Source organism: Limulus polyphemus, unplaced genomic scaffold, assembly GCF_000517525.1.
Source record: "Limulus polyphemus unplaced genomic scaffold, Limulus_polyphemus-2.1.2 Scaffold428, whole genome shotgun sequence".
Classification (NCBI taxonomy): Eukaryota; Metazoa; Arthropoda; class Merostomata; order Xiphosura; family Limulidae; genus Limulus; species Limulus polyphemus.
This window is the reverse complement of record NW_013666038.1, coordinates 505,384-519,340: the sequence shown is the minus strand read 5'-3', so window position 1 is coordinate 519,340 and position 13,957 is coordinate 505,384. Positions and strand designations below refer to the sequence as shown.

General features: G+C 33.0%; 1 protein-coding gene across 1 annotated transcript in view; it reads left to right on the top strand.

Annotated features, from left to right (window-relative positions):
• The window catches only part of LOC111085499, a 108,249-nt gene that overhangs the window by 62,473 nt on the left and 31,819 nt on the right, over positions 1-13,957 (top strand). Inside the window, exon 2 of the mRNA XM_022384343.1 lies at positions 8,933-9,512. Coding sequence (XP_022240051.1) covers positions 8,958-9,512 — 555 coding nt within the window. The 5' untranslated portion in view covers positions 8,933-8,957. The remainder of the gene's footprint in view (positions 1-8,932; positions 9,513-13,957) is intronic.

The following is a 13,957-nucleotide window of genomic DNA, read 5'->3' as shown; positions in this document are numbered from 1 at the left end:
GGTGTTATGTTGTAGATGTCATGGTTTTGTGTTTTATCAGGTATGTAGATTGTGGTGTTATGTTGTAGATGTCATGGTTTTGTGTTTTATCAGGTATGAAGATTGTGGTGTTATGTTGTTACCTGTCATGGTTTTGTGTTTTGTAAGGTATTAAGGATTGTGGTGTTATGTTGTGGCCTGCCATGGTTTTGTGTTTTGTCAGGTATGAAGATTGTGGTGTTATGTTGTAGATGTCATGGTTTTGTGTTTTATCAGGTATGAAGGTTGTGGTGTTATATTGTGTGTTGCATCCTGTGCGGTGTACATGAGACCTATCTGTAAGAATGTGTATGTTTAAAGGCCCATATAAATCAAGTGATCTTTAAGTGTACACGTTCCATGGCAAGTGCGATAGGTTTGCGATGATAAGCCGATCTGTTGTTTCAGCAGGATACCACACCTTCTTATAGAACGGGTGAGATCATGACTCGGTTTTAGAAACAACACTGTTGTCTTGGAAGGCCTATTCAGAGCCCAGATCTTTACCTAACAGATCATAGACAGTCATTCAGACCTCTAAGGTAGTGGTACGCCGTATTAAATCAGTGAACACTAGTATCTCCCTACCTCTCTGTGACTATTTGTACTTCTGATTCATAAATGTTTGTCGTGACAGTTTCTTCAAGCTGGTACAAAAATAATTATTGTAGCTAAATTTTTTTTAAAGTATTGATACCTTTATAAGTTGAAAAGTATTAATATTTTTATAAGTTTAAAAAAATAAGACCTATATATGTTTCGTGAGAAGCTAATAGTTTGAAATCTATTTGTTTTGTGTGAAAATCTTGTAATTTCAGACCTGAATATATCTAATAATCAAATAACTTGGTTCAAAACCTAAAAGTTTCGTGTCAGAATATGGTATTTTGAAATTTCTTTGGTTAGTGTGGGAATTATTAGCTAGCAAACTTGCTTCTTATGAGAAACTGATAGTTTGAAACCATTATGTTTTTATGAGGAGCTGGTAGTTTTAAACTTGTATGTTTTTATGAGAAGCTGGTATTTTGAAACGTGTATCTCGTGAGAAACAACCGTATGATTCTTGCATGCACAGATTGCGTGAGAAACTGGTAGTTTGAAATCCAAATACTACATGTCAGAATATAGAACTCTACTCATCTTGCTGATTCAATAAAGACATGTAGCTTCTGTAGTTTGTGTATAGGAGTGATAAATCAAGGCTGAGAAAAAAATATCAAAAGAAATGGGCATTCAAAGACTAAGTAAATTTTAAAATCTTGTTTTTATTTCTATTTTCCTAATGATTATTTATTGTGTTTCTCTGCATTCTTCGTATTGAGTTTTAGTTTCAATAGGTAAAATTGAAATAGTGCGGCGTATAACAGTGCTTGGCGCAAATCAATAGCTGTACAGGTGACTTTTAGAAGATTATTTCGAAACAAAACAAAGTTGGAAGTACCCTCTCAGAACGTATTATATGCGTAAAAGTTCTGGGGATACATTTTCATAATATTTTGTAAATTTGGTATGTTTAATGTTCAAAATAATATTTTTAGAAATAACTTTATTTTTGTTAGAAACCGAATCAATAAAGTACACAATTAGTGAATGCCATCACTGGCTTTTGGTGGTTTTAACCTACAGTTTATACTTCAAGTTATAGGAAATGTATGATGTGAATATAAAACGTTCTCTACGTATGTGCAATTCAAAGAAGACTCAAGTTTCTTTATCAACTTATAACATAAAACCTTTACCATATCATAAACTAACGTGCAATGCGTTTTGAATAATATTCAATTAATATTTTGATTATTTAAGTCAAGCAATTTTCCTGGCTAACAATTATAATATGAATTGTTGTATTTGGAAGTATGGGAGGAAAAAGAAGAAAATCAAAGAAGTTTTCATGTTTGTTTCTGTAGCATAGTCTGTGAAATTATCCCATTACTATTATTTCTTTTTTTTCAAGAATGAAGACATATCTGCAAAATGAAGACATATTAGTATTCTGATGCCGTTCTTTGCTCGTTCTGTTTAGCTTCTAGCGTCTGCTGGACTTTAATGATCGTCTATTATAGTTAAACAAGACTTAAAAATAACAGTATATAGATCATGCATTACAGTAAAATAGAATGAATATGATAGAAATGAGTCATAAATCTGTTAGGCTTGTACAGCTACAAAGTATTATTATTTCAGACGGTATCTATAAACAGAAATGAAGGCTAGATACTGTGTAAAACGAATATATAAAGACTGTACATATACACGCAATATGACGAACCTGTACAGTGCTGTACATAAATACACACACCCTCACAGTAGGCTCATAGAATTGTTATTTATTTAGATGTTCATTGATCGATGACGTTACACTGGTACCGACTGACACGAACGACCGAAGATAGACACAAAAACAATGTTTGAAACAACTTCTGTTTTACAGGTGGTTAACAAAGTTTTCGATCTTTTCAAGGGTTTTGAACTCTAAACATAGTTCTCTGTAACCGTGTTGTTTAAGCTAGCATACTTATTGAAAGTCGTTGTTATTGTCTCGTTGAAGCTTGAAATATATATATAATAATAATAATATACAACAGGTATACTAAATGTCCCTCAAATTATATAGCCATAAAACTTTACTGTACCTTTACATCTGCACCCTTCAAAGATGTTATAATAAAAGTGGAAGAAATGCGTTATATGTGCATTTTTGTTCTCACTGATATTGTGAGACCTAGAATGCCAATTATTTCATTGTTGAGTGTTTAGGACCTAAGCGGGGTGCATTCATAGTACTGTTTCATTGAGGGTATAGGATTTAAATGGAGAATGGTTGTGTATTCAAACTGGGTTTCGTTGAAGGTATAAAATATACATTAAGTATGGTAAAATCAGACTGGTGTTTCGTTAAAAGTATAGGATTTAAAATAAGCATAGAATATTCACAGTTGTACTTTGTTGACCGTATAAAATGTATATGAAGTGTTGTATATAGACAGTTCTGTTTTCTTGAGGCTATACTATTGAAATGAAACGTCAAATTACAGTTACGTTTCGCCGAAAATATAGTATTAAATGAAATTTTGTGCATGTATGGTTGTATTTCACTGGTGATATAGGATATAAATGAAACGCTGTTCATTTACAGTTGTGTTGTGTTATTGCTGAAGTTGGAATGATGGAAATAAAATGATGACCATTTACAGTTCTGATTCGCTAAGAGTATACGATTTTAATGAAACATTAAACTTGCTGTCACTGGTGTATTAGGCTTAAGACTGTTGGGAATTTACACTTGTTTCGTTGAGACTATAAGACTTAAATGAAATGTTGAATTGACATTGTGATAAATTATTTATTGATGTTAATTAAATGCTGAATTATCGTTGTCAAAATATAAAATTATCTGTATCGGCAGTTAATAACAAATGATAAATCATCACTAAATACACTTAATCTAAAGTCAGATGTGTGTTATAACTTAATCATGTAAGTGGACTTTTACGAATCAGTTGAATAAAGGAAAGATAACGCTTTTATTTCTGTTTGTTACTTTTAGTATGCATAAATTGAGTAAGTTATATTTAAACGATTTTGGAGCTTCACCACGTCATTCTAGTCCATATCGTCAAGTCAAGTCCATAGCAAAATGTTTCGTTGTAAGGCTTTCATGTCTAAAGCCCAAAACTCCTCCTTTCATTCATTTCATAAGTCATCCAGTGTACGAGGACGACGGTTTCTTAGCGCCTGTTTCAACAGTCTATCGCAGAGAAATATATAGGCGTTGCATCCGTGGACTTGACTGAATACCTGTTTCATTCTCCAGCTGCTTGAGGTATACGACGATTGAATGGACATGTGGAACTGATTTGTGTCGCTTTTCTAGACGGAGATCCTTCTTGATTATTTCGTGTAATGTTTCCTCGGACATATGGACGACTTTTGCTATTGACTTTGTGTTCGTAGTTTCTAACGTATTACAATACTCCACATTTTGCTTTCCACGACTGGAGTATGACTTGTTGCAGGTCTCTTTATAGATGGTCCTGGTGTTCCAAATTAATCCATATTCCTTTGATTTTCAATGATATTAAGTAGAAAGGATAGTTCCATTTTGTAAATTCTATATTCTTGATATCAGCATATCCTGATGATGTCAATGTAGGAATATTTTGCGTCGGAAAGAACTTTTACAAATCCTTCCCAGAAATGATCCATTTTAACTGACATCACATTACCTACGCCAATTTAGTTCTGTTATATGCCGTTCCATCGCAACTTTATACCGAACGTGATTTGGTGATCTCAGTATTCAAAATCGTTTTAATGTAACCTACTCAAGCGTCTGTATTACTAGACTGAACTATATAAATGTCTGACTAAGTATTATTTTGGTACTTAAGAATTCCAACTTTATATGTTAATCTAAAAATATGCGAATGAATGTTTTCTTAAACAATTATCTTACATAAGCTGTTGGTTTAAATTTGAGCTTAATCTTTGTAATTCGTTTCGACATGATCAGCTGGGTAAATTTATATATATATGTATGTTTTAAGTATTTGACGTTACAAATTGTGGAGACATTAGTTTTCCAAAGACTTTCCAACGAAAATGGAAGAGCACGTAATTATTATTGGTTGACGTAGTAGTGAGAATATTGATTCTATAAGATACATAATAATATATGCAATAGGAACCGAAAACGTACCACGTGATGACTTGTGCACATACCATGTGCTTTATCTACACTTTAACACTTAAAGAGATCAATAATGTATACCTACCTCTTATATAAGGGCGTATAACATTCAGTTGGACTCTACATTTCACAAATAAAGTCATATTCTTTTGTTCTTCACCTAAAAAAATTTCTACTTATCAACTACGTTTTCTAAAACAGATCTGATCTACTGTTCTTCACTTTTCCTCAGAACTTCTTACCTTGCTCTTCATCTAGCTTTTAATGTTCTTTTTATATCATCTGCTTCTTTTCTGCTGTTCTCTATACAAATATATTTATTTTCTTGAGTTTTCTGTTGTTTTTTTAAAATTAAATCTTATCTTCTATTTTGTATAAAGCTCTCACCTGCAACTCGTTAATTCTGCTCTTTTGCTTTTTCCCATCTAAATCTAGTATTCTATTACATACTTGATTTTTTCTCCTCTAAATCTAGTATTCTGTTAAATAACTGATTTTTCCCATCTAAGTCTAGTGTTCTATTACATAATTGATTTTTCCCCCTCTAAATCTAGTATTCTATTACATACTTGATTTTTCCCCTCTAAATCTAGTATGCTATTGGGAAAAATCAGGTATTTGTATGTAATAGAACACTAGACTTAGATGATTTAGAGGAGAAAAAATCAAGTAGTTAACAGAATACTATATTTAGAGGGGAAAAAACAAATAGTATTCTGTTAAATACTTGATTTTTTCCCCAAACCGTATCTTTTCTTTCAAGAACATTTTGTCCTTTCCATCTGACCCTTGTTAGCTGCTTTATGATCTCAATGTATGAATGTTTTGCTTCTAAAAGAGTTGTTACATTTTCCTCTCGAAAGCGATCTGAATATTTAAAATCGTTACATACCCAAGGAAGACGGTTTAAAACACTTCTGCTCCGCGGTGATATTGAGATATCACCGTCGAAAACTATTTTTATTTCTCACTGAGCTTTCTACTTCAACTCTGATCCTTTTTTTTGTCTCATCTCTCACTCTCTTTCATCAGATCTGATTTTCTAGTCATGAGTAGATTCCTCCCCAAAATCTGTCTTCTAGATTTTACCCATTTTCGTTCTTCAAATTTGATCTTCAGTTTCCTACCAGTTTTCCTTCTCTAGATATGATATTTTATTTCTTACCAGTTTTTCTTCTCAGAACCTGTTTTACGATATTTTACTCATTTCCCTTCCTCAAATCCGGTCTTCTAGTTCTTCCCCATTTTTCTTCTACAAACAAGGTTTTATATTTCTTGCCTATTTTCATTCTCCAAACCTGCCTTTTTATTCCTTACCGATTTTTCGTTTTTTTTCTCCAAGCCCGGTCTTCTAGTTCTTCCCCATTTTTCCTTCTCCCAATGCAGTCTCCTATTTATTACCCATTTTATTACTTGGCCTTTTTTCCTCTCCAAATCTGGTTTATAGTTTGTTACGCATTTTTTTCTTCTCCAAATCTGGTCTTCTATTTCTTACCTAATTGTCTTCCTCAACCCCAGTCTGTTATTTCTTATACATTTTTCTTTTCTAAACACGGTCTTTTATTTCTTATCTAATTTTCTTTTTTGAACTTGTTCTTTTATTATTTACTCTTTTCTTCTCAAAACCTGGTTTACGATTTCTTACCCATTTCCCTTCCCCAGACCTGGTATTCTAGCTCTTACCAATTTTTTATTCTCCAAATATGGTCTTCTATTTCTTGTTATTTTCTTCTAAAAAACACACACTTCTATTTCGAAAATGTTTCCTTCTCCAAACATGGTATTTTGCTACTTACCATTTTCCCTCACTCAATACTTTGCAATATATCAGGTTTTGAGAAGAAACAAAAGTAATTAATAAAATACCATGTTTGGGAGAAAAAATGGTAAGAACTAGATGGCCAAGAAGACCAGGTTTGAGGGAAAAGGACAATTAATAAAATACCGTGTTTGAAGAGTTAAAATACGTAATAAAAAATCGTATTTGGAGTAGCAAAATGGATAAGAAATAAAAGATCGGGTTTTGGAGAATGAAAATTGGAAAGAAACAGAATATCATGTTAGTAGAAGAAAAATGGGTAAGAACTAGAACACCGTGTTTAGAGAAAGAAAATGGACAACAAATCGTAAATTTCTTACGTATTTTCATCCTTAAAATGTGATCTTCTGTTTTGTGCTCTGACGTCTCAGCTTTAAGCTTATTTAAATACGGATTTCGAGTCCGTGTTAGTAATAGCGTAAATAATCAGTTGTGTAGCTTTGCTTTAAAACAAATCCGCTGTTTTACTTCATTTTTTTCTAATTTCTTCTTCAAACCTGATCTTCTGTTCCTAGTTCATTTTCTTCTCAATATAAGATCGTGTGTTTTCTATTTATTTGCTTATTCAGCCCTAGTCTACTTTTATCTTACCCAGCGATCTTCTTCAAAGATTGTCATTTTTGTCTTACAAGATGTTCCAGTCTAAACCTGTTTTTAACCACCATTTTGTCCAAACATGTTCTTTTTATCATCAACCAGCTTCTTTCTACAAACCTATTGTCCCGCCCTTCGCTCAGCTTTGCTTCGGATCCAATTTTGTGTTTTCACCTTATTTACTTCTTCAAAATTTGTCTCCTGTTCTTAACCCGTTAAATTCGTTAAAAAAGCCAGTAATATTATGTTCTAATACATTTTGTTATTAGGCCTATTAAGTTAATTGTTTTCGTAAAGAAATTCTTTTTGCGTTTAGTTAAAAAGAATCTTACTTTCTGTGACAGTTTTTGAACAAAATATTTCTAAGCAATTTTGAACCAATATTTCTTTTTTTTTACATTTTAACCTATGCTTTTCGAAAACAGCCCTAGTTTTTGCATATTACTTTTCCTATCATTTCAGAATAAGATAATTAACTTATTATCACTTAAAGTCTATGAAAAATATTTAATACAATCATCTTCTGATATGTATTACAAACCGGAGTGTCTGTCCAAGCGTTCGTGTCTCCCGTTTGTAAACACGCAGGCAAAGCTCAACATTCACTTTTGAAATGACGGGAAAACAGGCATGAAAAATATTGACGACAAATTTTATTTATCGAGCAGGATATTCTACACTAATAATAAGTCACAGTAAACAATCTATAGCTTTACACGTTTGCACTCGTAGTATGAAACATAAGGTTGTTGACCTTCTCTATCACAGTATATATAGATCTTCTACGCGTTGAAGGAACTTTGGGAATATATCTGAACATAAAACCAATTAAAAATTATCGTTTCTTTTCTAAGGCAAATTCGTAAAAAATATATCTCAAATCAATTATGTTGTCGTCATCATCAAACCATCCATAGAGATGGATTAATGATTATCAACACTGATACTTCTCCACTGGATTAACGATTATCAACACTGATACTTCTCCACCACTGGATTAACGATTATCAACACTGATACTTCTCCACTGGATTAACGATTGTCAACACTGATACTTCTCCACTGTCAATATTAGTGTCAATCTTGTCTTCAGTTTCATGTTCATCTAGTGGCTAACTGATTTAATACCATATGATTGTATAACCTTATCTTCCAATAAGCTAAAACTTAGGTGATTTCAGTCCTGGTTTTGTTAAATCCAAAGGTTTTTTAACACAACAAGCTTTTACTCTTGATCTGAATCCATAAGCACATCCTATCAGAAAATACACTTTTCATGCCTTTATTCTCTTTTTCATGGTTGCATTTATAATTTAGTTATATAGTCAATTCTAATAATTACAAATCAACTCGTTTGTGTTCAATGCAGCTTGTAGTTTTAACTGGATTTCTGCTGTTCATAGTCCTTGCTATCATATCCCAAGTTTCCACAATTTAATTAAACAAATTGAATATTTCTATTACCTGTAATGGGACACTGCACAATTTATGAACTACATTACATCTCCAGTTAATTTAGGAATTTGACTGACTGCTATTAATTACTCTATTCATGTAAGACATCTAGTTTTCTATTAACAACTTGAATTTACATCAATTCCATAGAAATATTGCTTATAACACAAAGATAGATTGGAAAGATTAGACACATATGTTTATTAATCATTCCCTCTTATATAAAAAATAAATACATTCTTATTCTGTTATACACATAGTTAAAGTCAATGGTTCATATATGCTTCAAAAACTTGTGTTGTTGAGACATTAAGGTCAGAGTGTAAATGAATGAACAGTTTTTTTTTAACCAATAGATTCAACAGATCTTCTAAAAAAAGAATGGGTGCTAGTAGTAGCGCAGCTAGGCTTAACACAGAACCTCTACAAGAATCAATAGCGCCTCCTAACAGTAATTACGAGAAGAATGAACCAACTAATCAAGATGCTGAAGAGTATATCAATGAAAAACCCAGCCTCGGAACTGATCAAAATCAACCAACCGAGAACGAAGAAAAGGAAACTGATAAGAACTCATCAGCTGTTAGTGTCATGGGAGAATCGATCCAAAACATTGAGAACAATATTAATGAATTAGAAAATCAGAGATCGAAAGCCATGAAGAGTAGTCGTTTAGACAATAAGACAAAACAAAGAGAACCAATTAAAGATACGAAACAGATAGTATCAAATGAGGATTTGATTATTCAGAGAACTACCAAAAGTAGTTTGACAGTTTCATCAACTGATAGTAACCAAGTTGTCATCAACAGGCCCAGGCCACAGACCTCGCAGTCATCCAACTTTAGTAGAGGGCGGGGAGTCAAATCTCATCCAGGATCAATTAGATCAGCGATATCAGAACCATCTTGCAGAGATGAGTGGGAATTTAAAAGGGTAAGTTTAGGACCTGAGGTTCTTTGTTATAGTAAATGTTAACTATTCCACATAATGGATATATTTCTACCACCTGACGTGGTAAACCTATTGATTGGCTTTATTTTAAAATGGAGTGAACTCGTATAACTGATAGTTATAATTTATCGATTTAATGGGGAAAAAGTGTGAAGGTGTTTTATATCTTTAAGGACGATTTAATAAAATGAGCAGGGGTGACACTCCCAAATGCTTGGGAATGTTTCCAAATGTTTCCTCCGTCAGGTAGAAATATCCAAAATGGCGATCAAAACGCATAAAAGCTCAGCCTCTAGTTACCACGAGAAAGTGATTATGGTATCCAAATATATTTTTTGCGGTAAAAAAATCAGTTATATACAGTCAAGTAGTCTCAAATGAAAAATAAACATGGTTGCCATAATTTCAATTGAAAATCCAAAATGGCAATTATATTCCAAAACTCTATTGGGATAAACTTTGTTTTAAATTTTATCATTTATAGATTTACTAGAAAGCAAATATTTGTGTGGGATTTTCAAATTCATCAAATTATTTGTGGAGATTAAAATATTTTCAAATAGCTGCCATATTTCTAAAATTCTTAAAGTTATTATAACCGTGACCTTTCTTTGAAAATTGCTCAATGATAATAAATTATCAAGATAATTTTTATTGCATTCAATCTGTACTTTCTACTGCCTATTCTTTATAATGTAAGATCTACAGTCAAGATTGCATAGCAAAAAATGGTTAACATACATTGTTAATTTTAATGTTAGTTTATGTAAACATTGTACTTCTTAAGTTCAAAATCAATTGTAGAATCCGACTCTGAATCATATGTTTGTACTGTACTTGACATTCTCTCCACTTTGATGATATTACATAGGGTGTGAGGATCGGTTGACACTTTCCTGTAATGAGACCCCTGTCATGCTTAAGTGGGGAAGGTTAAATATCAAACTTATGATAATTTAGAAATAGGTAGACTTCATAGTTTGCTCTTTCAACCTGGCGATTATGTGAATCAATATCTGGTGAAATTCTAAGAGTTGACTTCTTCTTTATCATTTTACACTTGGAGGCTTGACTCTCAGCAAGGATTTTCTGATCTGGTCATAACAGATGTGTTTGATAGGGAACTTTATCAGGTTTAACATAGCTATTTGGAAAACTGGAAAGGTAGTGTCAAGTGTTTCAAATTTTTTATGGACTTCTGCGGAATTTATTATACATTTGTAGACAGTTTTCTTCCCATGTCAATGCTGTAATTGCATCAGAACCAATGAATATGTCCAGAAGTACAAAGACTTTTTAATCATCCTAGGAGCAAATCGGTTTGCAGTCATAAAATGCTGTTTTTCTCCAAAAACATGTTTTTATGCTTTTATTCCAAACATAACACCTACTTTTTTCCACTAACTCTGCAGCGAAAACAACCACATCTGTATCTTCTGTATCAACAATAACTCACATCCTTTACTCTTGACTTTCTTAATTGAAACTAAAGTTATCTTCTGTGTGTTGGCTCTCAAACTCCACCATTTTTGTATTTTCTATATTAGACAATAAATCTCAACAGTTATTCCTCAGTGAAAAAAAAGAGCTATACCTGTGTTTTTTGACATGTCAGGACCCTGAATGCCTTTCTTGTTAATTGCAGAAGATGCATTTTGTTCTGTATATTTTTAAAGATGATATATTATTGTGAGTATGATAGTTGGTTGTTTCTCCGCATTTCGTCTCTCATGTTCATTAGCCTTAATACATATTTGAATATCATAGAAACTACTTACTAGCACAGTCTTGTGAATGACAAGCACGAAACAAGTGTGAACATATCCTTAGCATAATCTCTTGAAGTGAAGAACGTCTCGTCATGTATCACTTTATCCAACTGTAATATGTAAATTTACTCGGACTTTTTTTCCTTTATCGTGGCCCCATTAATGTTAAAAATTTAAAGACACTTTTCAGTTACACGATTATTCATCACTTGTACAAGGTCAATTGTATCTTTTTAACATTCAGCAAGGGTGAATACCCCTGTCATAACCTTGTTTTTCATTGCATTAGTCTTTGTAACAGAAAATTTCCCCTTCGTTGGCGACTGAAATCCCGTTGAAATTGTGCCTTGAGTTCCTGTGAACAGTAGCAGCAATGACTTTGTATATGAGAACATTCATTCTTGAAAGAACTTCTTGATCAGATTCTCACCATCATGATGGATTGTTTAATAATTATATACAAGTGGTTCAGATATAATCATTCCAGGTTGAGGAGATCGCAGAGTAGGATTGGTGAAGTCAAGTGGATCACAGGCAAATTCAGTAGTACAATTGTTCAGGTTTTGAACTGCTTCTTCATCTAGTCTCATTCATGTATTAGAATGTCCACTGTGAGGAAGGGAGGCATTTGTGAAGTTTGCGATGTCATGTAGTATTTCTGGAGTGAATCATCAGCAGTGGCTCATTCTTCAAAATTATTGTCCATTTAGCCTTTATTTTCGAGCCCCTTTTCATAGTTGTTTCTATCTATAAATCCAGGGACAAACATGAGAAGAGTTTCCAGTCAGGGACTTAGAGACCAGTCCATCACTCATATAGAAGTATATTTGTTGCTTTCCTTATTTGTCATTAGCCTTGACCTGTAACCAGAGCAACATCATTCTTAAAAGTGCCTTGAATGCTTACACATCTTTAAGTTTTCAAGGTGTGAGTGTTCAACAACAACATTTCAATCATATTCATCATCAGGTTACACGCATTTCAGACTTCTCAAATACTTCATCAGCACATGAAGATAACTCTGGATTTGACTAATTTAGTTCCTCTCTTTAGTTCCTTCAGTTCCTCTCTTTAACATGTGGATAGGTTCCTTAATATTGCCGGTTTCTGCGCCTGCTCTTGAGATACATATAGCTCATCATCCAATTATTGTTGAATATTTCTGTGAATAAGCATCCCATACATCACTTTTAATAAATATCGGATGCTTTGTTTTTGTTGTGATATCCAAAAAGTGATTGACCAACAGAACCCAGTGGAATAATATTAGCTGCAACACGAACTTCACGTAAAACTAATTCTTTTGAACCTCTTATTGATTGCTCATTTAAAGGATAATTGAGCAAGAAAGAGGCCTGGGAACGGAAGTATTAGCGCAAATGTTTCATAAGTTATTATTCTTAAAGTGAACAGTGAAGGCATACAGTGGTTGATTTCACACTAGTTGAATAGATGGCATTGACCTCTTTTGAGCTATAGCAACTATCCTATACATAACCTTATGGACAATGGTCTTCATAGTGTTTTAGGGAAACTTTGAAAGTAATAAATCTTACTTTAATAGCACACTTTTGGATGCAAACTTGAAATCCATACAGTGCTTCAATCTGTTAATTGTTTTGTGACACACAGTTTCCTAGCAACATTATGACGTCTAAAAAAAGAATACTTCCCTACAGCTGCTGTTCATTAGTGCACTGTGGTGAGATTACCACTTCTACTCTGACAACCAATAAGTCACATTTCATAATCTTATAAGGTTTTACGTTGTGTTGTGTCATTGTGTGAATTTTCAAGTCACCAGACTTGCATATAGACAGTTCTGAAGTTATTAGTTGAAGTATTCATTGCAATATCTTTTGGTTAAACTACATTTGTACTGTGTGATGTGATTGAACCTGTTAAGGTGTCCTTTAGGAAATCGTTATTATTTAAAATGCCAGTTCCTAGTACACCTTCTCGAGCTCCTCCGGGCAAATATTCTTTTCATTGTCAAGCTTGAACCATAAAATATCAAGATTGAAAGCGTCCAGGTACCAAGAGGTAATTTTTTAAAAGGTCTATTTATTGTCAATCGATGTAGAGTTCTCTAACAACAAAATCTTTGGGCATTTAGTGTCGATTAATGGATATATCCATCTAAAGAGAGTAGAAATTTCTGGATCACAGCAGGGCTAATTGAAATCGTTTTGACCTGAATGTATTAACCATGTCAGAAATTTTTTGCAGTAGTATATTGAGTTCATCTGGGATTTACAGTTCATAAATACTTGATGGCTAGGTCAGACTTCTTTCACCTACAAACTTGTCCTTTACATACAGGTCTAGTAACAGATTTCTGTAACTGTTCATCACTAACACCTCAAAAATATATTGCTGCTTCTACATAATTTCTACTTACTGATAAGTCCTACACTATAGTGCTCTTGTTCTTGCGTTTATTGGTCATGAAAATATATTTTATTTTGAAGTTAGCATCTATTTAATTGTACTTGTTGAACTTGAATCAAAACGAAAGTTTTTAATAGGTTATTGTAGTCCTGAAGAATGTCTTGTAATGCTCTCGATTCTTTAAGATCAACACAAATCTATGAACGTATCTGAAGATCATTTATTACACTTCAGCATATTGTTGCGTCAGCGAGGTCACGTGACTAG